The sequence below is a fragment of the Saccopteryx leptura genome, chromosome 11, assembly GCF_036850995.1.
Source record: "Saccopteryx leptura isolate mSacLep1 chromosome 11, mSacLep1_pri_phased_curated, whole genome shotgun sequence".
Classification (NCBI taxonomy): domain Eukaryota; kingdom Metazoa; phylum Chordata; class Mammalia; order Chiroptera; family Emballonuridae; genus Saccopteryx; species Saccopteryx leptura.
Window position 1 is genome coordinate 44,371,103 of NC_089513.1, and position 27,135 is coordinate 44,398,237.

Consider the following 27,135-nt stretch of genomic DNA (forward strand, 5'->3'; position numbering starts at 1 on the left):
CAACTCAAAATCTGTGGAATACAACAAAAGCAGTCCTGAGAGAGAAGTTCATAGCATTACAGGCAAATCTTAAGAAGCTACAAAAAGCTCAAATAAACAACTTAATCCTGCAACCTAAAGAACTAAAAAAAGAACAGTAAGTAAAGCCTAGAGGAAATAGAAGGAATAGTAAAGATTAGATTGGAAATAAATGACATAGAGACTAAAAAAACAATACTGAGGATCAATGAAACCAAGAGCTGGTTCTTTGAAAAAGTAAACAAGATCGATGAACCCTTAGCCAGGCTCACCAAGAAAAAAAGAGAAAGGACTCAAATAAATAAAATTAGAAATAAGGTTGGAGTAGTAACAACGGACACAGCAGAAATACAAAAGATTGTAAGAAAATACTATGAAGAACTGTATGCCAAAAAATTAGACAACCTAGGTGAAATGGACAAATTCCTGGAAAACTATAATCTTTCAAAAATCAGTCTGGAAGAATCAGAAAACCTAAATAGATCGATTATAACAAATGAGATCAAAACAGTTATCAAAAAACTCCCAACAAAGAAAAGCCCTGGGACAGATGGCTTCACAGGCAAATTCAACCAAACATTCAAAGAAAAACTAATTCCTATCCTTCTCAAGCTATTTCAAAAAATTCAAGGGAGGAAAGATTTCCAAGCTCCTTTTATGAGGAGAGCATAATTCAGATTCCAAAACCAGGCAAAGACAACACAAAGAAAACTATAGGCCAAATATCCCTGATGAATTTAGATGCTAAAATTCTCAAAAAAATATTAGCAAACCAGATCCAGCAGTACATGAAAAAAATCATACATCATAATCAAGTGGAATTAATTCTGGGGAGGCAAGGCTGGTACAATATTTGCAAATCAATGTGATTCATCATAGAAACAAATGGACAAAAACCACATGATAAATATCAATAGATGCAGAAAAAGCATTCAATAAAATCCAGTACACATTTATGATAAAAAACTCTCAGCAATGTGGGAATACAGGGAACATACCTGAACATGATAAATGCCATCTATGACAGGCCCACAGCCAACACCATACTCAATGGGCAAAAGTTTAAAGCAATCCCCTTAAGATCAGGAACAAGGCAGGGGTACACCCTTTCACCACTCTTATTCAATATAGTTCTGGAAGTCCTAGCCACACCAATCAGACAAGAAGAAAAAATAAAAGGCATCCAAATTGGAAAAGAAGAAGTAAAACTATCATTATTTGCTGATGAGATGATACTGTACATAGAAAACCCTAAAGTTGCAGTCAAAAAACTACTGGACCTGATAAAGAAAATCAGCAAGGTGTCTGGATGTAAAATTAATACTCAGAAATCAGAGGCATTTTTATATACCAACAATGATCTGTCTGAAAGAGAAATTACGAAAACAATCCCCTTCACTACTGCAACAAAAAAATAAAGTACCTACGAGTAAATTTAACCAAGGAGGTTAAAGACCTGTACTCAGAAAATTATAAAACATTGATAAAAGAAATCAAGGAAGACACAAACAAGTGGGAGCACATACCATGTTCATGGCTAGGAAGAATAAACACCATTAAAATGTCCATAATACTCAAAGCAATTTATAAATTCAATGCAATTCCTATGAAAATACAAAGGACATACTTCAAAGATATAGAACAAATATTCCAAAAATTCATATGGAACCAAAAAAGAACACAAAAAGCCCCAGCAATCTTGAAAAAGAAGAATAAAGTGGGTGGTATCATACTTCCTGATATCAAGTTATACTACAAGGCCACTGTACTAAAAGCAGCCTGGTACTGGCATAAGAACAGGCATATAGATCAATGGAACAGAACAGAGGACCCAGAAATAAACCCACACCTTTATGAAGAATTGATATTTGACAAGGGTGGTAATAGCACATAATTAAGTAAAGACAGTCTCTTTAACAAATAGTGTTGAGAAAATTGGACGGCTACCTGCAAAAAAATAAAACTAGACCACCAACTTACACCATTCACAAAAATAAACTCAAAATAGATAAAAGACTTAAATGTAAGTCATAAAACCATTAGCATCCTAGAGGAAAACATAGGCAATAAGCTCTCCAACATCACTCACAGTGATATATTCGCTGATTTATCTCCACACACAAGGGAAATAAAGGACAGGATACACAAATGGGACTATATCAAACTAAAAAGCTTTTGCATAGATAAAGACAGTATGAACAAAATAAAAAGGCAAATGACACAATGGGAGAACATACTCAACAGAACATCTGATAAGGGGTTAATAACCAAAATTTATAAAGAACTTGTAAATCTCAACACCAGAAAGATGAATAATTCTATCAAAAAATGGGCAAAAGAAATGAATAGACACTTCTCCAAAGAGGACCTACAGATAGCCAATAGGCATATGAAAAATGCTCAACATAACAAATCATTAGAGAAATGCAAATTAAAACCACAATGAGGTATCACCTCACACCAGTCAGAATGGCACTCATCAACAAAACAACACACAATAAGTGCTGGCGAGGATGTGGAGAAAAGGGAACCCTCCTGCACTGCTGGTGGGAATGCAGACTGGTGCAGCCACTGCGGAAAACAGTATGGAGATTCCTCAAAAAATTAAAAATCAAACTGCCTTTTGACCTAGCCATCTCACTTTTAGGAATATATCCCAAGAACACCACATCAACAATTCAAAAGGAGAAATGTACCCTCATGTTTATGGCAGCATTGTTTACAATAGCCAAGATCTGGAAACAGCCCGTGTCCTACAGTGGACGAGTGGATTAAAAAGCTATGGTACAGGCCCTGGCTGGTTGGCTCAGTGGTAGAGCGTCGGCCTGGCATGCAGAAGTCCCGGGTTCGATTCCTGGCCAGGGCACACAGGAGAAGCGCCCATCTGCTTCTCCACTCCTCCCCCTCTCCTTCTTCTCTGTCTCTCTCTTCCCCTCCCACAGCCGAGGCTCCATTGGATGGAGCAAAGATGGCCCGGGTGCTGAGGATGGCTCAGGTGCTAGACTGGCTCTGGTCGCAACAGAGCAATGCCCCGGATGGGCAGAGCATCGCCCCCTGGTGGGCATGCCAGGTGGATCCCAGTCAGGTGCATGCGGGAGTCTGTCTGACTGCCTCACCGTTTCCAGCTTCAGAAAAATACAAGAAAGAAAAAAAAAACAAAGATATGGTACATAATACACAATGGAATACTATGGGACCATGAAAAAGAAGGAACTACTACTTTTTGTGACAACATGGATGGACCTGGAAACTATTATTTTAAATGAAATAAGCCAGGCAGAGAAAGAAAAATATCATATGATCTCACTCATTTGAGGAATCTGACGAACAATATGAACTGAGGAGTGGAATAGAGACAGAGACAGGATCAAAGGGACCAGAAGGAAAGCAGACAGAGGGAAAGGGGTTGATAGGGTGATAGGATGGGATGAGAGCAGAAAAGCAAATCCTGAAGGGAAGCAGGGAGGGCACTACGGGGAAGGGGTCAGGGGGGAATGTACGGGGGAACGTGGGGGAGGGGAGGAGGTGTTCGGGGGGGGGGAACTAGAATCTATGTAAACATAATAAGTTAATAAAAAAAAAAAGTATATTGACAGTAGCACGTTCCAAAGTAAAAATCTGAAAACATAATTGGGTAATAGAACAGAATATTTAAAATTCAGAATATTTTGCCTCTATAAGGATACTTTAATTATAAATTTGGAGAAGTAAAACAATAACCAAAAAATAATGAAATAAGTGGCAATTGTACGTATTTTCTAACTGCTGCCCTCTAGTGATCATAAAAAGAAAAGATATAAAAAAAACTGACCTAAAGCAAGTTGACTTAAATTGTTTGAATATATGGCGACAGAAAATGATTTGACTTTGGGTGACAGGCACCCAACACAGTCTACAGTTCAAATGCCACAGAGATGTCTACTTGAAACCTTAGGGACCAATGTCGCCCCACTGAATTTAACTTTTTCAAAGGTAAACAGATGAACATGTTTCAAATGATAAAAAAGAAAAATTAAATATACATAACACAGCATTATAGAGAACAGGACAGCAAATCCTGGAGGAAAGGGAGTAGGCATTGTGGGGAGGGAGCATGGGGGGCCGAGGGGAAAAAGGGGGTGGGGGAGATATATTCAGTGGGACACCTACCTGAATCTATGTAAACAGAAATTAAAATTATAAATAAAAAAAAATAATACACACACACAAAAGAATCAGTCTTTCCTGAAGGACAGGAGGATCTTCAGAATTTTTTTTAGCACGCCAAGAACCATCTCAGACCATACTTTTTGGACAACTCAGACAACAGTTTCTTCCTTGTTGCAAAGATAATATACTGTTTCCCCACTGAGGCTGAGGCCATGAGTCTTGCTGCTCGGGGACAGGAGAATTTGACACAGCAGAATAAAAGATCTACTGGGACAGACGACTGTGAGAGGCGACGACATAAGATGAGACATGTGGCTCCTGATCGTAAGCCCAGAGAGCAAGATAAATTGGGGAAACACTGAGAACAGGCAAGTAGTATCTGAGATGCTAAAAAAAGACCCCCAGAGCGGACCACCTCATGGGTGGCCACAGCAAAGAAAACTGTAGTCCAGGCAAAGGGAAGGCCAGACGTTGGCTAACCATACCTGCTCTTAGCTCTCGTGTCATCAAATTCTCACTCTTGCTTGGCTGAGCTGAGTCAGGAGGCCTCAGCCATGTCCCAGATAAAAGACACGACAGTCTGAGGGTGAAGCAAAGCCAACGAGAGCCAAGGTGAGTCTCTTGGGACAGCCAAGGAGTATCACCTGGATAGTATGATAAACAGACCCGAGTTTGACTTTGTCCCCAAGTTCTACGTTAGCTACAGATGCTTAAGGAGCACTAGGAAGACAGGGGTCACTGAGGAACCAAAGGCTATACAAATACACAGCAAGGATCACCTTCACATTGTTGCCACCCCAGGGGAGACTGCAGGGAGGACAGAGGTGACAGACTCTGGAGAGCCAACCATCAACCAGAGAGAGCTACTGAGATTGAAGTGCCCAAAGACTAACAGTTAGTCCTCCATCCTCCTAGAATGAGAAGGTGCTGGCTGAAATATCAGAGCCACTTTACAAAGTAAATTCTATTTGTCTGCATACACAAGTGTGATATATTTGCAAGGCACATTATGATTTGGCTACTACTTATTTACCTACCTATCCTTACCCCTCTCCACCTCCTGCCTGCGGGCCCTTGCCATCTAGGCTGCCTCTTACCTCAGGACCTTGACACATACTGTTTCTTCTACCTTGAACCCTCTTCTTCTCTATTTTTACCTGGTTAAGTCCTACACACTTTTAATACAGGGAGTCCTCGGGTTATGACATAGTTCTGTTCCTATGGCAGTGACGTAACCCGAATTCTGGAGGAAGTCCAAACACACCCTAGCCTAACCCAAATGGAACACTTGCCCATGAACAGTCCAAAATGACCTAGGTAAGCATACCGGGGGATGCTAACTCCCTCACCCATACGCCACATTACTATGTATTCTTCCTCCGCACACAACCAAACCACTTTGCCCGTGTAGTCCGTAAGTACAACACTAACGGTATAAGCCGAAACACTTATGTCTCAATTCTTTTTAAGTTTTTATGGGAGAGATCATCATAAACTCGAAACGTCATATGTTGAGACTGTCATAACCTGAGGACCCCCTACATATCACCTTAGAATCATTTCCTCCAAGGAACTAACCCTTCAAGTTCCAGTTACATCCTCTCCTAGGAGGTCTCATGATACCCTACACTTCCATATTCTGAGACATATATGTGATCTAGTCTAGTCTGATACATTACTCTACTAGCCTAGACTCAGTGAGGGAAGAGATACTGACAGACACCATCTTGGAAGGTACTTCATATGACTTGCTAGGCATAGAGCAAACACTCAAATCTGCTAATTCAACTACAGTAGAAGAACAAATTGTCATAGCATGCATCTCAGGGTCACCCTTGGAGCTATAAGGTTTACTATCCACAACAATTTTAAGACTAGATCTCAATTTCTCTGACTGAGAAGGAAGTGGGACAGACATTTTACCTCTCTTATGGGGGTGCTTTCCAGGATAAGAGATGGAAATTTATTACAAGCAATATCAGAAAGATTAATACTAAGTGAACGGCAGATTAGTACATAAGAGAGGGTGTATAGGTAGTAAAAGAGAAAGTGAAAAATTCATTCAAAGCTTACCTTTGCAATTAATGTCAGCAATTACTTCATTCTTTTCCATGGTCTCCAGTAGCTGCCGTACTTCCTCAGCATGGCCGTTCCTGGCATGATGGAGAAGCTGCTGTTCTGCTTCTGTATTCATTGCTATGTTTAAAAAAAATTGCTTTGATTTAAAAACAAACAGCTTTTAGATATTACCTGTTAAAAGAATTATCTTTATTTTGCAGCTAGACACAACAACTAATTTAATAAATCAGTTGCAGGGCCAGAGCTAGACCCGGACAGCTTGCCCTCTGCATTATTATTGAAGAAATGCGCAAGACATTTGGGCAAGTTTCTTAATCTATCAAAGCCTGTTTCCTCATCTGCAAGATACATCCAATTTCATGAGCTGTTATAAGACTATACCTATAAAAGCATTCTGTATTCAGTCACATGCAGGCCTTTGGCAAATAGTTATTATTATAACAATTACTAGACATAAATTAAAATATGGTCATTCAAATAAAAATATTAAAGGCTGAAACGTAAATTAACACATTCAAAATCTGTGCAAAAAATTTCTGAATACAAAAAATAACTTTTGATAAGGACTCTGAAGTGGCCATTACAAATAAATTTTTTTTTTCATATTTTCTTCCAAACTCCAAAACAAATACAGAGGACTACAAAGAAAGATAAAGCATTTATGTCAAACTGTTATGAACAGAAATTCCCAAAATATATTCTTACTAATAATCAAATAAATACAAATAAACACAAATGATACATTTTTTTGCCTACCAGATTAGCCAAAAAAAAAAAAAAGGATTAAACACATTCAATGCTTGCATGGAGGACAGGCAATGTGCACTCTGATAAACAGTTCATGTAAATGTAAATGTATACAGCCTGGCCTGTGGTGACACAGTGGATAGAGAGTTGACCTGGAATGCTGAAGTTGTGGGTCTGAAACCCCAGGCTTGCCCAGTCAAGGCACATACAATAAGCAAGCAATGAACAACTAAAGTGAAGCAACTATGGGTTGATACTTCTCATTCCAGCCCCCCTCTGTAAAACTAAAAAATTAATGTAAACTAAAATGTAAATGCATACAATTTTTCATATGTTGCAGGAGAGAGACAACTATTTGATAGTATTTTTTAAATTTCCTAATACACAAACACTGAGGAATATTCTAGGAAGATAACAGTGTAGAGCACCAAGAATCTTTCTGTCCAATAAGATAACAAATGCACTGGGAGAATTTGGTGAAAACTTTTCTAGAAATTCTAGAATCTGCTGAAGGCTTACAACTATCCAGAAAATTTTTAGAAGGTAAACTGTGGTTAACGTAGGCCAATTTCAGCTCTTAGCTTAACTATGCATCCTCCAACCCCAGCTACATGGCTGGCAGCTATAGAGGGTTCCTGGGGCAACCTGAGGGAGGCAGGATTGAGAGAAGGACCTTTTCCTCCAAGCACCAGAGATCTGTGCTCTGATCAACAATTGCTGCTTCTGCTATCACAGAGGAGCAGACCAAGAAGGGGCAGCCTAGCTCCTCCCCCTCCCCCTAAGTATCTTCCAAGCAATTGGAGGGGCCAGAGGCCTCTTTTTTTTTTTGATTTTTTTTTTTTTTTTGTATTTTTCTGAAGCTGGAAAGGGGGAGAGACAGTCAGACAGACTCCCGCATGCGCCCGACCGGGATCCACCCGGCATGCCCACCAGGGGCGAAGCTCTGTCCACCAGGGGGCGATGCTCTGCCCACCAGGGGGCGATGCTCTGCCCCTCCAGGGCGTCACTCTGCCGCGACCAGAGCCACTCTAGCGCCTGGGGCAGAGGCCAAGGAGCCATCCCCAGCGCCCGGGCCATCTTTGCTCCAATGGAGCCTTGGCTGCGGGAGGGGAAGAGAGAGAGAGGAAGGAGGGGGGGGCGGGGTGGAGAAGCAAATGGGCACTTCTCCTATGTGCCCTGGCCGGGAATCGAACCCGGGTCCCCCGCACGCCAGGCCGACGCTCTCAGAGACCTCTTTATTACCACTTCCATTGTTCTTATTTTCCCCTTCTAAACACCAAACTTTAAAGATTAGGACACTCAAAACAACTGTACATAGGGGAAAAATTAGAATGTGACTGCTCACACACCTAGATAAAGTCTCAAGAAAAAAACTACATAGACCTTAAATTTATACCTCAAGCTTACCCTCAGCAGAAAGATAGACTACATCAATAAATAAATAAAATAAAAAACTAGAAACAACAAACAAAAATTAGAAAATCTTGGATAGGAAGAGGATATGATTTTCAAGAGTTACCACATATTATTCAAATGTCCAGTTTTTGACAAAAGAAAAAAAATCACAAGGCGAAAAAAGGATACAAGAAAGTATGGCCCATTCAAAAGAAAACAACTCAACAAAAACTGTCCCCGAAAAAGATCTAATGGCAGATGTACTAGAAAAAGACTTTAAAATAACCATCTTAAAGATGCTCAGAGAACTAAAGGAAAATGTGGAGAAAGTCAAGAAAATAACATATAAACAAAATGGGAATAGCAATAAAAAGAAGACCTAAAAAGAAACCAAAAAATAAATCCTAGAGCTGAAAATACTATGACCGAAATAAAAATTTTACTGAAGGAACTCAAAGGTAGACAAAGCAGCAAATCTGAAAACAGGACAATGGAAATTATTAAATCTGAAAATAAAAAAGGATTAGAGAAAAGTAAGCAGAGCCTAAGGGACCTCTGAGACACCATTAAGAGGACTATATATGTATATAGCTTGAGGTATAAATTTAAGGTCTATGTAGTTTTTTTCTTGAGACTTTATCTAGGTGTGTGAGCAGTCACATTCTAATTTTTCCCCTATGTACAGTTGTTTTGAGTGTCCTAATCTTTAAAGTTTGGTGTGTGTGTGTGTGTGTGTGTGTGTATGTGTGTGTGTGTGTGTGTGTATGTGTGTGTGTGTGTGTGTGTGTGTGTGTGTATATATATATATATATATATATATATATATATATATATATATATGGAATCCCAGACAAAGAGAGGTAGGAGCAGAGAGAAAATATTTGAGAAAATAATGGCTGAAACTTCACAAATATGAAAAAAGGCATGAATATAATACACATCCAAGAATCTTAACAAACTCTAAGTAGACAACTCAAAAAGACCCACAGTGAGACGCATTATAATCAAATTTTAAAACTAAGAAAGAATCTTGAAAGCAGCAAGAAAGAAATGAATCATCACATACAAGGGATTCTCAGATTATGGGCAGATTTCTTATGAGAAACTTTGGAAGCCAGGTGATAGTAGGCTTGTATATTCAAGTGCTATATTCAAAAGAAAAAAAAAAAACTGTCAACCCCAAAATCCTATATTCAGCAAAAATGTCCTTCAAAATGTGAGAAAAATTAAGTCCCAGAAAAACAAAACCTGAGAAAGCTCATTACCACTAGACCTGCTCTAGAGAGAAACGCTCAAGGGAGTCCTGCATGGTCAAGCGAAAGGTCACTAGACAGTAACTCCAAGCCATATGGAGAAACAAAGATGTCAATAAAGGTAAATACCTGGGCAATTATTAAGCTAGTATTACTATAACACTAGTTGTTAACTGTACTTTTTGTTTTCTATATGATTTAAGAAACTGATACAGTTAATTAAAAAAAAAATTATTAGTCTTGTGAACAAGAAGGGGGCACTGGACTAAATCTCACTGAAAGTAATCTCACAAGGTGACCTGATCATAAATTCCTAACTTGACAGATCATGGTAGGCAGTCATGCTCAGGCCTATAACTTCTTTAGTAATAGATTTTTCAGCCAGCCCTATTGTTCTTGTGTATCTAGGTTAACATACCGTCAAAATGCCAGAAATAGTACTCTTTTTCCAAACCCCTCAAAGGCATCACACCCTCAAGGGAGCACATACTCGTAACTATCCTGGACCTTGCATTCTCCCACCTTCATGTAATTTTATGTTCCCTCCTTAATTCCAAATGTATCTATTTTTTTAAAACCTGCAAAATTGACATTCTCTGGAGCATTTAAGGTCTTGTTTCCTGGCAATGTCATCGGTTTGGCTCAAATAAACTAAAAAAATTCTCTACAGGTTTGAACATTTCTTACATTGACAGCCTAAAAGCTAATATTATTATAACAGCAGTTTGTAACTCCAAATATTGTGAGCTAATTTAGGAGACTAATGCATTTAGAAGAATTATTGGTTTATGGTTTGGGACATATAGTGCATAGAGATAAAATTTTGTGACATCAATCACCAAAACAAGTGGGGTGGAGCTGTAAAGAAATACAGGTTTTCTTTTTGTTTGTTTTTGTTCTTATGTTATTGAATTTAAGCTGGTATGAATTCAAACTCTGGTCACTTTTAGGATGTTGAAAGTAAGGCACATTGTAACCACAAAGAAAATAGCTATAGAATGTATAAAGACATTTAAACATTTCAGTACATAAAAATCAACTAAATGACAGTAATATAGAAAATGAGGAACAAAAACGTTGATAAAGCATATAAAAACAAATAGTAAAATGACAGAAGTCGTCCTTATCAGTAATTACTTTAAATGTAAATGGAGTAAACTCTCCAATTAAAGATAGAGATTGGAAGATTAGATAAAAACACATGATCCAAATATACTGCTCACAAAAATTAGGGGATATTTCAAAATCAATATGAAGCAACTAAAAAAAGGATTTGATTTTTTTTTATTAAACAGGAACATCAGATAAGCAAACGACAAGTCAAAGAAAGTTGTTCTATTATGCAAATGAGATGCAAAACCAACTTTTATTTCATTGGTGAAAATGCACTATACAAAAGGTTAAAAGTACGGGAGTATCTGCACATTCCCTGATCCTCTAATTTTTGAGAACAGTTATATATGCACGAAATCCAAAAACACCAGTACGTTGAAAGTACAAGGATGAGTCTGACCAGTGATGGCACAGTGGATAGAGCATCAACTTGAGGTGCTGAGGACCCAGATTCGAAACCCTGAGGTCACTGGCTTGAGCACAGGCTCACCAGCCTGAGCATGGAGTTGCCATCTTGCATGTGGAAACAAAGACATGATCCCATGTGTAGGTAGAGCACAGAGCATATTCCTAGCAGCTGTGGCTGATGCAATGCTGTGAGAACACTCCAGCACCTGAAACCCTCGTAGGCACACCCAGGAGGGAGCTTGCTTGCTGTAAGAAAGTAACTCAGCACCAACCAGGCAGCTCCCTGACCTTTTCAGCCATTGGCTGTGAAGGACACGCTGTAACACCCTATAGGCTGAACCTGTGTATATAAGCTAGCTTACTTTCTGAATAAATCAAATCTGCGTCACTGAACCTGGTCTCCGGAGTCGGGTCTCTGCATCTCCGTCGTCCTCACCCCCGGTGGGCCTTGTCCACAGCCATGGTCATTGGGTTGAAGCCCAAGATCACTGGTTTGAGCCTAAGGTCATTGGCTCAGCTGGAGCCCCCTGGTTAAGGCACGTATGAGAATTAATCAATTAACAACTAAAATGACGCAACTACAAGTTGATGCTTCCCATCTCTTTTCATTCCTTTCTGTCTGTCTCCCTATCTCTCTTGCTAAAAAATAAAAAAGTGCAATGATGAAAAAAGACACTCCATGCAAATAGTAACCAAAAGAGAGCAGGAATAACAATAGTATGAAAATTAAACAACTAAAGGGTGAAAAAAGAAATCACAGGGGAATTAAAATATGTTTAGAGACAAATGAAAACTAAAAAACTTGTGAAGTACAGCAAAAGTAGTGCTAAAGGGGAAATTTATAGCAAAAATGCTTACATTAAAAAACAAGAAGCCCTGGCTGGTTGGCTAGTGGATAGAGCACTGTCCCAGCATATGGACGTCCTGGGTTCAATTCCTGGTCAAGGCACACAAGAGAAGCAACCATCTGCTTCTCTCCCCGTCACTCTCTACCTTTTCTCCCACTTCCCCTACCGCAGCCAGTGGCTCACTGGGCCCAGGCACTGAGGATAGCTCAGTTGGTCCAAGCATTGGCCTCAGGTGCTAAAAATAGCTCAGCTGATTCATGTATCAGCCCCAGACAGGGGTTGCCAGGTGGAGCCCAATCGGGGAGCATGCAGGAGTCTATGTAGCTGCCCTCCTCTCATTTAAAAAAAAGAAAGAAAGATCTCAAAACACAAACCTAACTTTACAACTTAAGGAACTAGAAAAAGAAAAAAGAATAAACTGAACCCAAAGATAGAAGGAAAATAAAGATTAAATCAGAGATAAACATAATAGAGAAGAGAAAAACAATAAACACAAATAAAACCAAAAGTTGTTCTTTGAAAAAGTCAAGAAAACTGACAAATCTTTAACTAAACTAAGAAAAAAAAATTCAAATCACTAAAATCAGAAATAAAAACAAGGACATCACTGTCAGTTCTACAGAAATAAAAATTTTATGGAATATTATTAACTACTATATGCCAAGAAATTAATAACCTAGATAAAATAGACATATTCGTAGAAACAAAAAAACCTACTAAGACCAACTCACGAAAATACAGAAAATCTGAACAGACCTATATTTAGTAAGGAGATTGAATCAGTAACCAAAAATCTTCTGACAAAGATAAGACCGGGACCTAATGGCTTCACTGATTAATTCTACCAAACATTTAAAGAACTATTACCAATCCTTTCCAAACAGTTCCAAAATACTGAAATGGACAGAATACTTTTCAATTCATCCCCCCCCCCCATGAGGCCAGCATTACCCTGATACCAAAGCCAAAAACACTAGAAGAAAACTAAAGATCGATATCCCTTATAAACACTGATGCAAAAATTCTCAACAAAATATGAGTAATTCAAATTTGGCAGTGTATTAAAAAGGCTTACACACCATGAGTGGGATTTATTCCTGGAATACAAGATGGCTCAACAAACAAAAATCAAGGTAATACACCACCTCAAAAAATGAAGGGGGAAAAAAATCATCTCAACTGATGCAGTAAAAGCATTTGACAAAATTCAACAACTTTCATTATAAAAACACTCAAAAATTAGGAATATAAGGAAACAATATCAATATAATAGAAGCCTTGTATGACAAACTCTATCATGTAAATGGTGAAAGACTAAAAGCTTTTCCTCTAAGATCAGGAACAGGCAAGGATGTTTGCTTTCACTGCTTTATTTTTTAATTGATTTTTAGACAGACAGAGAGGAAAAGGAGGAGAGAGAAAGATGCATTCATTTGTTGTTCTACTTGTGCATTCACTGGTCACTTCCTATATGTGCCCTGACCAGGGATCAAACCCCAACCTCGGTGTTTCAAGATGACACTCGACGATACTCCTAACTGACTGAGCTAACCAGCCAGAGCCTGCTTTCACTACTTTTATTCTACATACTGCTGAAGTTCTAGTCAGAGAAACTAGTCAAGAAAAATAAATAAAAGGCAACCAAGTTGTAAAGGAAAAGGTAAAATTATCTGTGCTTGCAGATGATATGATCTTAAATGCAAAAAAACCCTAAAGATTCCACAAAAAACTATTATAAACAACAAATGAATTCAGAAAAGTAGCAGGATACAAAGTTAAGAAAAATTAGTTGCATTTCTATACACTAACAAATAATCTAAAAAGAAAATTGCCAAAACAATTTGGTTTACAATAGAATCAAAAAAGAACAAAATACTAATTAACAAAAGAGGTGGAAAATCTGTACAATAAAAACTACAAAAGTAGCACTTTCACAAGTCCTCTCCCTCTCCCCCCCTTGCAGTGGGGCCAAGATTTGGGGGCTGGTGCTGAAAGAAAACCCCTGGGGGCACTGCTGCCCTGAGCCTGTGCCACTGGCAGCTGTCACTCAACGGCACAGAGACAGTTCTGAGGCATCTTATTCAACATTGTGCCTTTCTCCTACTGCTCTAACATTAGGCCCTCTTCCCGTTCATCCTTTGATATATAGGTAAAACCTCCACCCTCAGAAAAAGAAAAAACAAGCAAGCAAACAAGTTCTGCTGAAAGAAAACAATAACAACAAATAAATAGGAACACATCCCATAGCCACAGATTGGAAGACTTACATTGTTAAAATGTCCACACTCTCCAAAGCTAGTCACGGATTCACTACAATCCCTATCGAAATCCCAACAATGTGTTTTGCAGAAATAGAGAAACCCATATCAAAATTCATATGGAATCTCAAAGGACCTCAAATAGTCAATCTTTAGCTAGAAAAACAAAGCTGGAAGACACAATTTTCTGATTTCAGAACTTACCACAAAGCTACAGTAATCAAAACAGTTTGGTACTGGTATAAAAACAAACATATAGACCAATGGAATAGACTACCCTCACATATACAGTCAAATGATTTTTGACAAGTGTGACAAGACCATTCAATGGGGTAATGGGTACCTTTTCAACAAACGATGCTGGAAAAACTGGATATTCATACATAAAAGAATAGAGTTGGACCCTTACATAACACCATATGACATAAACATTAAATAGATGGAAGACCTAAATGTAAGCCCTTAAAACAATAAAAATCTTAGAAGGTAGGACAAAAGCTTTATGACATTGAATTTGGCAATGACTTCTTGAATAAAACACCAAAAGCATAGATAACAACAACAAAAAAATAAACTGAATATCATGAAAAGTTTAAAATTCTTGCTCATTGAAAGACACTATAAACACAGAGATAAAAAGACAACCCTCAACTCCAAAAATACCTGTAATTTAAAAACCAAGTAAACATCCTAAAATGATACCAGTAGGATAAAATGATCTTAAAGTTCCTTTCAGCTATGCTACAAAAAAATTACTAAGAAAGTGTTCTAAACCAAGGCATGAAAACATTCATCATAATTTCTTTCTTCATTCTAGAACCAGCATAACTAAAGGTCCTTGATTGTCTATACAGACCTGAATTCTCTAAATATCCATTAGTATGTAAAACCCTATTCCTTAGGTGGGCACGTAGGTAGCCAGCAGGAGCTAGGAAGGTGTCCAATGTGACAGCCTTAAGATGCTGCTGTTTCCCCATCACCACCAGGTCAATGTTGTAGATAGGTTCTGTGACTTTAAAGAAATGACATATAACACAACCAACTGTACCATAGGATAATCAATATAAACAAGAGTTAAGCTCCTCGGCATCTCACTGTTATAATAAAACATTACTTAAGGACCTGCTGTACCATTGCCTTCCCTATCTCTACTACCATGCAAGGAGATGAATCAATAAACACTTAATTGAGAGCCTGCCACATTCCAGGTACTGTCAGAAACTCTAATGACACATTAATAAATCCAGACCTCCTGCTAGGAGAACTTATACTGTAAGGAAGACAAGTATACAAACTACTACCCACATTTCTCAAGAGGTCTGACTTGGGCCCTGGCCAGTTGGCTCAGTGGTAGACCGTCGGCCTGGCGTGCGGGAGTCCCGGGTTCGATTCCCGGCCAGGGCACACAGAAGAAGCGCCCATCTGCTTCTCCATCTCTCCTCCTCTCCTTCCTCTCTGTCTCTCTCTCTCCCTTCCTGCAGCTGAGGCTCCATTGGAGCAAAGTTTGCCCAGGCGCTGAGGATGGCTCTGTGGCCTCTGCCTCAGGTTCTGGAATGGCTCTGGATACAACAGAGTGACACCCCAGAGGGGCAGAGCATCGCCCCCTGGTGGGCATGCCGGGTGGATCCCGGTCGGGTGCATGCGGGAGTCTGTCTGACTGCCTCCCCGTTTCCAGCTTCGAAAAGATGGAAAAAAAAAAAAAAAAAAGAGGTCTGACTTGCCCTCCTCACCCTCAACTAGATCCCTTTTATAAATCCTCACAACTGTCTTTTGCCTCCTGTCACACTACACTGTGAACTGGATTTGAAAATGGGTTCCACGTCTATTATGTTCTCCACTATAATCCTAGTACCTAGCAAGCTGCTTAAAACACAGTAAGAAATCAAATATTCATTAAATGGACAGATGGGGAAATGGATGAATGAATGAATGAGGACTTAAGTTCAAGAACAAAGCAATCAAGCTTCCCTAAAGGAAGGCTTAACAGCAACACATTTGTTTTGAGTGGTACAAAGAAAACACAAAAAGAAAATTAATCAAGTTTTTTTATAAGTCACAGGAAATAATATAAAAAAGAGAAATTTTAAAAATACACACTAGGGTGATTCAAGATTATCACTACTTCTGTAATTTGATGTATCTCTAATTTACAAACTATTAATATCTGTAATTAACAGTTACCTTTAGAAATAATGCAAAATGAAAGAATCCAAATTCACATGTTAAACATATTTTTTAAAACATTCTTTGGAATCAAGCACTTATTTCAGAAAAGTGCTCTGATGTTTAAGCTGAAAGAGAAAGACACACAGTCCCTTAATGCAGCTGATCAGAATGGATCCGAGCCGAACCCTAGCAGCACACACAGGAGTTTTCATGATCACATTACGTATTTTTTTCAACTGCAAGTCCAAGCTGTTGTTAGATTAATTAATGACATTTGAAAGGCCAAGAGAATGTTTCCAAGGAAATAACTAAACAAAAAGTATTTTGAGCTTCAAAAACTGGGAGACTAGAGACCATTTTGCCTCATGGTTCCTCTCCTCCAAGGTCCACTGAGGAAGCTAGACTTCTAATTTTAAATTGTATGGAAAGCAAATTTATATTTTGTTGCTTCATAAACACTGAAGATTACCTGATTAAAGTAGTACCATACTTGCTAGTCCACAGCGCCAAACCCCCATACAATATAGTGGGTAATTCTGCAGTCCTAAGAACTCTGAGATCTCAGTGGAGGCCCTCAACCTTACATATAATTTAAAGGGCAATCATGACTTGTTAACTTTTGTCAGGGGTCTGTTTTATAATTTGAGGGATTGCGGGTCAAGATGGCAGTGTAGGTAAACATGGTACACAAATACTCCAACAGCCACATCAAAATTAACACTAGATTACAGAAAACCATCATTCAGAACTGCCTGAAATCTAGCTGAACGGAAGTCCTATATGCAAGGATTTAAAGAAGAAGCCAGTCAAAACTGGTAGGAGGGATGGAGACGCAGAAGGGACTGGTCCCATACTCTTGTGGCAGTTTAAAGTCAGGAGGGATAGCTCATCTGTGGAGGCTCCTCATGAGAAGCGAGGGGTCCCATTCCCATACCAGGCCCCCAGCTCAGGGTTCCAGAGTCAGGAAGAGAAGTCTCCATAATTTCTGGCTATAAAAACCAGTAAGGACTATGGCTGAGTGAGTAGGGTGGCTGCAATCCCAGGCAGTTTCTTTTAAAGGGCCTGGGCACAGACTTACTCAGAATCAGTCCCTCTGAGGCAGCAGCTTGAAGGGAACCAGGGACAATGGGGAGGAACTGGATTGTACGCCATCAAGGCAAATTTGGTGGGAGCAGCTTTCTGCCAGGTAAGTGATGGCAGTGGTCACTGTTCTTCTGAGTCTTTCCCCGCCCAGAGCCAGCAGTGGGCACATATCTGAGTTTCAATCGAGGTGGCTCACAATGTTCAGCCCATACATGTGATTCCCTGAGACCCCACCCCATCCAACTTGCAGGCCAAAGTCATTTCCAGTGGCCTTTCCATACAAATGGCCTTTCTTGCCTCACACTTCAGACTTTCCTAAAATCTCTCCAACAAGCAGCATCTGGCCTCTGCACACCCTGTACATGGTTCATAGCTTGGCCTCTCCTAGGCTTCTCCAAGCCCAGCACAAGTAGCAGCCATCTGCACATCACTCTGTAGCTAGTGCGGGGGCGGAGGGCCCAAGCAGGGCACAGGCAGTGGCTAACCTTGACCTCCCAGGAGGCCTCAGATCCACTGTACCTGGTGGACAGTTTCAGACCACACCAGATTACAAACCTACCACCTCCGTGAGAGACACACTCAAGGGATGGACCAGGTGAGCAGCAACACCCCACTGAAGCTAGTCCTGCTCCAGAGGGTCAGCCCCCGCACGGCAGCTCCTCTGGTGTCGTCGCAGCTTCTCCTTACTCAGTGGAAAATGTAACGTTTATCAAAATCTGTGAACTTTAAATATGTTTCGTGGCTTTGCTTTATGAAACTTTTAAACCATAGATGGCTATACATTTTAGACGTTGCAACAACGAAGAGCTAACCCTTAGATCAGGGGTCTCAAACTCAACTCAGCATGTGGGCCGCAGAGCAAGATCACAGCCGTTCAGCGGGCCGCACTAGGTCTACAAAAGGCAACTGTTACGCAACACTTTTCTCACTGCAGTTGAAAACAAAACAAAAAAATCAGTACAACAAGCACAATCGTACATGCAGTTTACTCAGTGTCACAAAACGACCAGAAACTGTAGTTCGCATCACAACTGCTGTTAACTAAGCTAATATCTAGCTAGGATGCTAGAGAAATGAAAAATACAAGTAGGCCCCTAGGTTTACTTAATTTTATCCAAAATATTTTGAACTTCGTGGATTAGTCTGCGGGCCGCACAAAATTGTTCAGCGGGCCGCGAGTTTGAGACCCCTGCCTTAGATGTACCTGATTTGAATTTGAACCTGATACTGAAAGCTATTATCTACTGTTTCAAAACAGGTTGATCCATAAGAGCAAAGGGCTGAGAAGTCCACAAATTAGATAAATCCAGTGTTAGATAATAAAAATACTAACAATAAACCTGAATGTTACCCTTTAGTGATAAAATTTCTTAAATTTTAAACAACACATATTTAAATTTTGTTTAAGAACTAAAAGACACATTTAATATTTTGAGTTTATGGTACTTGGGCGAAATAGCTCTGATTGTTGAACTTTATTATCAACTTTAAGAATTTTCTTCTTGGAATCTATATTCTGTAGAAATTAAACATGAATAGTAAAGAAAAATAACAGTTCAAATTTTTTAAATCACTTTTAAACTTTCAATTTCAGTTAACATACAATATTATATTAGTTTCAGGGACCACTTCTTGTCTTTTGGCTAAGGCAGGGGTCCCCAAACTACGGCCCGCGGGCCACATGCGGCCCCCTGAGGCCATTTATCCAGCCCCCACCGCACTTCTGGAAGGGGCACCTGTTTCATTGGTGGTCAGTGAGAGGAGCATAGTTCCCATTGAAATACTGGTCAGTTTGTTGGTTTAAATTTACTTGCTCTTTATTTTAAATATTGTATTTGTTCCCGTTTTGTTTTTTTACTTAAAAATAAGATATGTGCAATAAGATATGTGCAGTGTGCATAGGGATTTGTTCATAGTTTTTTTTATACTTCGGCCTTCCAACGGTTTGAGGGACAGAGAACTGGCCCCCTATGTAAAAAGTTTGGGGACCCCTGGGCTAAGGTCTAGTTTAATTTCAGGTGCGCAACCCAGTGATTAGACATTGGGTAACTAAGTGATCATCCTGACGGTCTCGTACCCATCTGACCCCATACATAGTTATTAGAACAGTGTTGACTATATTCCCTATGCTGCACCTTACATTCCCATGACTGTTCTGTTTCTACCATTTTGTACTTCTTAATCCCTGCACCTTTTTCACCCCCCAACCCCCTCCCATCTGGCAACCATCAAATATTCTTTGTATCTATGAGTCTGTTTTTGTTCTGCTTGTTCATTCATTCATTCATTCATTCATTTATTTATTTATTTATTTATTCTGAAGCTGGAAACGGGGAGAGACAGTCAGACTCCCGCATGCGCCCGACCGGGATCCACCCGGCACGCCCACCAGGGGGCGATGCCCACCAGGGGGCGACGCTCTGCCCACCAGGGGGCGACGCTCTGCTGTGACCAGAGCCACTCCAGCACCTGGGGCAGAGGCCAAGGAGCCATCCCCAGTGCCTGGGCCATCCCTGCTCCAATGGAGCCTTAGCTGCGGGAGGGGAAGAGAAAGACAGAGAGGAAGGAGGGGGGGGGTGGAGAAGCAAATGGGCACTTCTCCTATGTGCCCTGGCTGGGAATCGAACCCGGGTCCCCCGCACGCCAGGCCAACGCTCCACCGCTGAGCCAACCGGCCAGGGCCTCTGCTTGTTCATTTATTTTGTTTCCTATTTTGATTCTACATTTGTAAACTGTTTTCCAAACAATGTATAATACTGACCAGTTACATATCATATTATAAGAAGTTTCCCTTTAATGGAAAACTTGAAACAAAGTAAAAACATGCGGTTACTTTCCATTGTCATATAAGGAAAATGTACATTTAGGAACTACTTTCATGATATAGTCATTTCCTATTTGCCAAATGATGAATCCAAGAACTCAGAAACAGTACATGACCTAGTATAACCTCTTACTAACAGCATTAAAATTATTTCTTATACTTGCTCACCTTATTAGTGGATGAGGCCAGGTTAAGGAAAAATCCAACATTTCTAGGAATCAGGAACAGCCTCTAAGTATATGACATTACAAAATGAATAGCTATCTTTTTTTGACACCTCATAAATGAATTCTGGTGAGCTGATATAAGCTGATGCCTACACTGCTAACATCTGACCTATTTCTACAGCTGGGAAGAATTTACTAGTTAGCAATAAAAGTTCTGATTACCATCAGGTTTGGCTTGAAAAAAACTGACAAGGTTCCCACTACAAATTTCTCCATGTACTAACTTGCTACCTTCCTCTCTCTCCTCCATGTGTTACTAGTTATGTTGATGTCTACTTTCTACTGACCACTTTTCTCAGTAAATATATAACATACAAAAGCTCACTATTGATTTCAAGAGGTAAGAAATTGTCACAACAGAGATCCATCTTAAAAATGTGATAAAGATGTATCTCTAAATAAAATAGAGACACAAGGGGAAATTTTAAAATTTATTTCATAGACACTGTACCATGTTACTGCTCTAAAGAAACTGGCTGTCTTCGATCTACTTAATTGTTGGTTCTAAACAAGTTACTTCCCTTTGCTTTACTGGGGAGCGTGTGGAGCAATGTTTTTACAGAAATAACATCTACCTGCTCTGAATTACAGGTGTAAATACTGGAATAATATCTGCCAAGACAGCTGCCTCCAGAGACAAGGATTAGCCACCACTACAGATTTCTGCTGTTGAACAATGAGACACTTAGTGTCATCTGATAAACAGACCTGGGCCAAATCCTACACTGAGGGAGATACAACTGCTTCAGATAAATTTACTCAACTTGCAGCCGTTAACTCCTATTTTTAATATCAGCTGCTCGATGCTGTGGGAGAGTTGCTCTGCCTGGGAGAAAAGACAAAGATATTTAACTCTTAAAAAAGAAATATTATTGGCAGTTTTCACTCATTTCCCCCATAAATTGTAGATAAAGTCCATAGTTCAGAACTAGAAAATGAAAAGAGGCTGGATTTTGTAACTATTCTTTAATTAAAACAATCTATAAATTTTCAGCTGGGGGATTCAGAAATTATACCTACCACACTAGATGCAAAAAAATTTTACTGTATCATTGTTAGAAGCAAACATTCAACAATACTTTCCAAATGCTGGCTGAAGAAAGGATATACCAAACTCTATATCCAGAAGACATCAACAGAAATACTAAGGCTGAGGTTTTCAGGGAAAACACATCACTGATTTTAAAGCTGATTTCAATATACTACCAACTATCCACAAAAGCGTAATAGCTATTATTTACAACATTCAAACAGCCTTATTAAATTAACTTAATTTCACAATGCCAACAGTTCAACTTCACAATACAGTTCTGAATACAGCGACGATGTTGGCAGCTGAGAACTAATATTAATAAAATGAGGACAACTCTGGCAATCAATAGTGCCATCAGGTGAATGACTCCTTCCTTCTATCGTGCAGCCGCAATCTTTCATATTATTTCTTAATCCCTTTGCGTCTTTCATGCCTGTCGAATTAACCACGCTGCACACTGTGAGAATGATCACATGAACAGCTCGTGACTTCCACTGAGAGTCAATCCTCCTCACGTTAAGAGGAAACAGTACCGACAAAGCACAAAGCTGATGACTTGGAAAGGAACGCATGTGGCACCAGCACGAAGTCTTGGCACCACAAGTGCAAGTGCAACAAATGCCAACATCTTGCTACTTTTAACAACAAACTTCCTTGCAGCTCTAAAGCAGTCAGCGGCCGCCAGGAAGCCGAACTCTGCCTTGGAGCCCGGCAGCGCAACGCCAGGACTGTGACCATCGCGGGAGACCAGCACGCACCCCCACCAGGCGCGGACAGACCTCCCCCGAGCGCCGGGCAGGGTGGAACCCGCCCGCACGGGAACCGCTCTCGGAAACTGACCTACGCGGCCACCAAGGCTCCCAGAACTGCTGGGATGAGGGCCACAGCTGCAGGCTTCCCGCTACTCGCTTTACGTCGGATGAAGCAGAGATCGCCTAGCTCGCTCTCCCCAGTAATCGCGGCCCCGCGAAAGGACGCTCTCCTGGATCCCCGCGCCAGGAGTGCAAAGTACCCGGACCTCGTCCGGCGAGGTGCTGGCTCCGCCCCTCCGCGCCGCCCGCGCCACGAGTGCGCGCGCCCGCGCTTGTATTATTTGTGCGGGCTTGTGCGGCACGTGACCAGCTCGCGGGCCTCCCGGCGCGCGCTCGGCTCGCCGGCCCCGCCCCCGACACGGCACGCCCCGCTCTCGCCCGGCTCCTGTCCTGGACCACGGAGGCCGGCTCCAGGCTTTGCCAACGGCTGAGAGGAGGGGCAGGCCTCCGCGCTCCTCCACTACCCCCCAACACTCAAGACGGGTGCGCCCTACCCGGAGAACGAGGAGGAGCTGTGGCGGGAGAGGAAGTCCCCCAAGCCGAAGCAAATGTCAATTCTGGGTTAATACTCTGGAAACTTGTTATTAAACAAATACATCACCCAGCTGGTCAGATGTTTTCTTTTCTGCTTTGGTTGTGACTTTACCCTTGGGAACCTAATTGGCATTGTAAATTAGCTACACCCCTTTTTCTTTTTTTTAAGGTTTTTTTTTTTTTTTAGTTGATTAATTCCAAAGAGACTGAGAGAGAAAGGGAAGCTATCATTTGTTGTTCTACTTGTCCATTCCTTGGTTCCTTCCTGCTCCCGTTTTTTTCACATGACAAAGGATGGTCTTAAAATGCCTTACCAGTTTTACAAGTTCTCAGATAGATGAGTGAGGGATGCTTAAGAAGATACGAATTTACAAAATTTTCTTCACTTCTTCCCCCCATCATATAATCTATGAAGAGTTCAGCTCTTCAGACTCGATGCCCAACAGGTCTAGCTAATGGAGTTAACACAGTTTATAATGTGCAGGTTTAAACTCTAGTATAATTACAACTTTTTAAAAATATACATAACTAAAAGAGAAAGGAAATCTGAGCATATGAACAATGTTTCAACACTCTTGCATTTTCCAGTGTATTTAATGATATGTTCTTTTTATGATGAAAAATTAATAAGTAGGTATCATTTTTAAGGGATTTACAGTAGTTTTACAGGTAATTTAAGCCTAGAACATATTGAGAACATATAGGCCAGCTGGTCATTGCATTACGTGTGATATAGGTTATGTAGCAGATCTCTGAGAATCTTTGGACAACACAAGCAGTCCTACTATGTATACCAGGCAAGCGTCATCTTTTTATTAATAAAAAAAAGCATTTGACCAGCATAATACTTCAATTGCAAAATGAGTGATAACTAAGGCAGTCATATTTGCCTCACAAAGAAGAGATATCAGGACTTATTTTCTAATGATACTGAATTATCTTCACCGCCAAAATTAAAACTGACTATTGAAATAATTTTCCATATGATTCCACAAAAGCCTTCGTTCTCACTACAATAGTTTGACTAAATTCACTACCCTCATTTTTAAAGTCAATTTACTCTCTTAAACTTGTAAATGATATTGTAGAACCTTGCTGTCCAATGGAGCTTTCTTCAATGACGGGAACGTTCTGTGATTCTATTTTGTCCAATATAGTAGTCACGAGCCACATGTGCCTAGTGTAAGCAAAGATTTGAATTTTTCATTTTATTAAGTTTTAATTCATTTTTACTTAGAGCCACATGTGGATAGCTACCATATTGGGCAGTGCTGTTCTAAAAAAACGAAGCAATTACTATATTGTCCCCAGTGACGTCATACTCTATTTTAAGAAACATTTGGCAAGGCCCTGGCCGGTTGGCTCAGTGGTAGAGCATCGGCCTGGCCTGCGGAAGTCCCTGGTTCGATTTCCGGCCAGGACACACAGGAGAAGCGCCCATCTGCTTCTCCACCCCCTCCCCCTCTCCTTCCTCTCTGTCTCTCTCTTCACTTCCCGCAGCCGAGGCTCCATTGGAGCAAAAGATGGCCCGGGCGCTGGGGATTGGCCTCTGCCCCAGGCGCTAGAGTGGCTCTGATCGCGACAGAGCGACGCCCCGGAGGGGCAGAGCATCGGCCCCTGGTGGACGTGCCGGGTGGATCCCGATAGGGCGCATGCGGGAGTCTTTCTGACTGACTGCCTCCCCGTTTCCAGCTTCAGAAAAAAAAAAAAGAAAAAAAGAAACATTTGGCAGACATAGAATCTCTTGAAACAATATTTTCTCCAAACTCTTTAAGCTTATGAATTTTAACTTTGCAGATGGACCCTGTTAAAGTAACTATGGCATCGCTATCTACAGTGCATGTAAGTAGTAACAGAAATGGAAGCTCTGGGTGGACAGAAAAGAGATTTGGGCGTAACTAACCCTTTCCCCTACCATTCCCATGCCTTCTGACCCAGTTGAAAAATTACTGTGGTCTAATTAACTTTAGAGTACAGTGCACTTCATCAGACTTGCTCATTGCCTGGTTCAGACTGGTTCCACCTAGAATTCTTTTGTTTGCTTGTTTCAGGAACCTTTAAGAGCCCACAGCTCTCTACCACTATTCTCCCCACATCCCAACAATTCTCTCCAGAATACAATTCCCTCAAGAATATAGTACCTGATATTTGTGTCTCCATTGTTTTGTCTTAAGCCTGAAACACTCCAGAATGCATTTCCTGCGTTGCATGTTTTAAAAACACTCCCCTGGTGCCAGTGTGACTTAGAAGTGCTTCGGGAGCACGCTAAAGGCTTGTTAAATCATATTAAAAGGAGGATTTTATGAACTGAAACTTTGGGTAATTACTGCCTGGAATGCTGAAAATAGGTCAGATGTCATCAAACAAATCCAGATAAATTGTTGAGTTGGGTGAAATTAACCATCCCCCACACCTACATATTAACACTGTAGTGATTATTAACTCCATACAATCAAGGCTATGAGGTATTTGGGCTTTTTCTCTCATAAAAGCTGTATCAATTGTTTTTGTCATTTGTGCCATTACACTCTATTTAATAACTAAAATACATGAATTGGTATGTTTTCAGATATCAAATTATTTCTATCTAGATTTAATTCTGTGCCTGTCCCCCTTTTCTTAGGGGTGTGACACACAGATGTCTAAGCAACTGCCTTCCACCAATGATTGATTTTGCTGGGTCCTCACACAGAAAGTTTAGGAAGGTCTCTATGTGGTGTCCTGGGTGCAAGCACTGTGCTGATACTAACTGAAGCAGATAGGGGCTGTATCGCACAGGATCAAAGACACAGCTGAAAATCTGGCCTGGCAAGAGCAGGACTAGGGCATACCCAGGGATCTGAGTAGGACGAGCTAGGGTACAGTTTTTCCTGGGTTCCACCACTGGGAAAGAATATGTTCCAACTATTTTTGCTCTCCTATACTTTTGTCTTTCTTCAGAAGAGGTAAAAGAGAAAAAGACAGAGAAAAAGAGGGAGAAAGGGAGGAGAAAAACTTTTTGGTTTACAGGCAGGGCAGTTTGACTGATAATCCCACGAGAGGTAGCTCTACACACACACACACACACACACACACACACACACACACACACGCACACGATCCTGGTGTACTAATATTACCAGAGGAAGGAGCAATGGATAATGAGCAGCCACAATCACAGAAATGCCCATTACAGTCTCTTTTTTTGTTTTTCAATCAAGGCCTTTTCTTTTATAGATTTTCCCAACTTGGGCAATATTTTCAGGTTCACTTTTAGCCCTTAGCTCTATTCATCTTGAATATACCGCACTTTTCATCCATAAATATCTTGTCAAACAGTGTGCCTGACAATTACTCTACCCCTCCTTGGAAGCCTCGGGAAGCTTGCACAGCCCTTCACTCCCTTTTGAGAGCTTCCTTTTGAGAGCTGGGAAATTCCTGGACGGTTGGATGGCCGCTTCGCAGTGCAGGTTGGCAGAGAGCAGACTACACCAGCCTAGAGTGGTGCCACTTGGAATGTAAGTTATTTTGAGCTGAAGACAATCGGCACCTAACATACTCAGGAAGAGCTTTTACCTCCCCCTTAACTGCCCAACAGAATTTAGATAGAGGGCCTCTACTAGGAAGAAAGCCATTATCAGAGACAACTTTTTATAGTAGAAAGACTTATCTGCATAGGCCGGCAGACATTTGTTTACCATTTGTAAACATTTGCTCTTCTCATCTTTCTGTGAATTACCTTCCTCCCCTTTGGGGCCCCAGACCCCCACCCCCTTTTCCTTAGCTCAGAACTGTATACAAGCCTCAATTATCCCATATTTCATGGTACTCCGGTATGTACAAAATTTGTTTTTCTCTTGTTAATTTGTCTTATGTCAATTTAATTATTAAACCAGACAAAGAACCTAGAAGGGAAGAGAGGAAAAGTTTTCTGCCTCTATCATCTCAAACCACAATACCCACCGCCCAACGTCATTACTGTTAGAAGTTCCTCTTACTGAGGGAAATGCTGGCTCCACTCAGCTCTCACCTGTACGTTATCCATGTGAAGCTGAACCCAGTAAGTTTGACTACCCTTTCACAGGCCATTCTTCTAAAAAGCTAGACAACCAACCTGAGCTGCCTTAATATTTGTTTTCTTGGTTTATATTTCCAGATGCTCCAACCTGTCCTCATGCTCCAACTGGTCATGTCATTCTGATATTCAGT

The 27,135-nt window shown here is 40.5% G+C and overlaps 1 protein-coding gene across 3 annotated transcripts in view; it reads right to left on the reverse strand.

Annotated features, from left to right (window-relative positions):
- Positions 1–22,656, reverse strand: part of OSBPL1A (oxysterol binding protein like 1A) — a 259,348-nt gene extending 236,692 nt beyond the window's left edge. Inside the window, exons 1-3 of one of the 3 annotated variants that reach the window (XM_066352528.1) lie at positions 22,442–22,656; positions 11,557–11,689; positions 6,241–6,363 (exon numbers count right to left, since the gene is read on the reverse strand). In XM_066352528.1, the coding sequence (XP_066208625.1) occupies positions 6,241–6,361 (121 nt within the window). In that variant the 5' untranslated portion in view covers positions 6,362–6,363; positions 11,557–11,689; positions 22,442–22,656. Of the gene's footprint in view, positions 1–6,240; positions 6,364–11,524; positions 11,690–22,441 lie in introns of all 3 variants that reach the window. The other 2 variants (XM_066352526.1, XM_066352529.1) reach the window with 2 other exon arrangements.
- Positions 22,657–27,135: the final 4,479 nt, after the last annotated feature.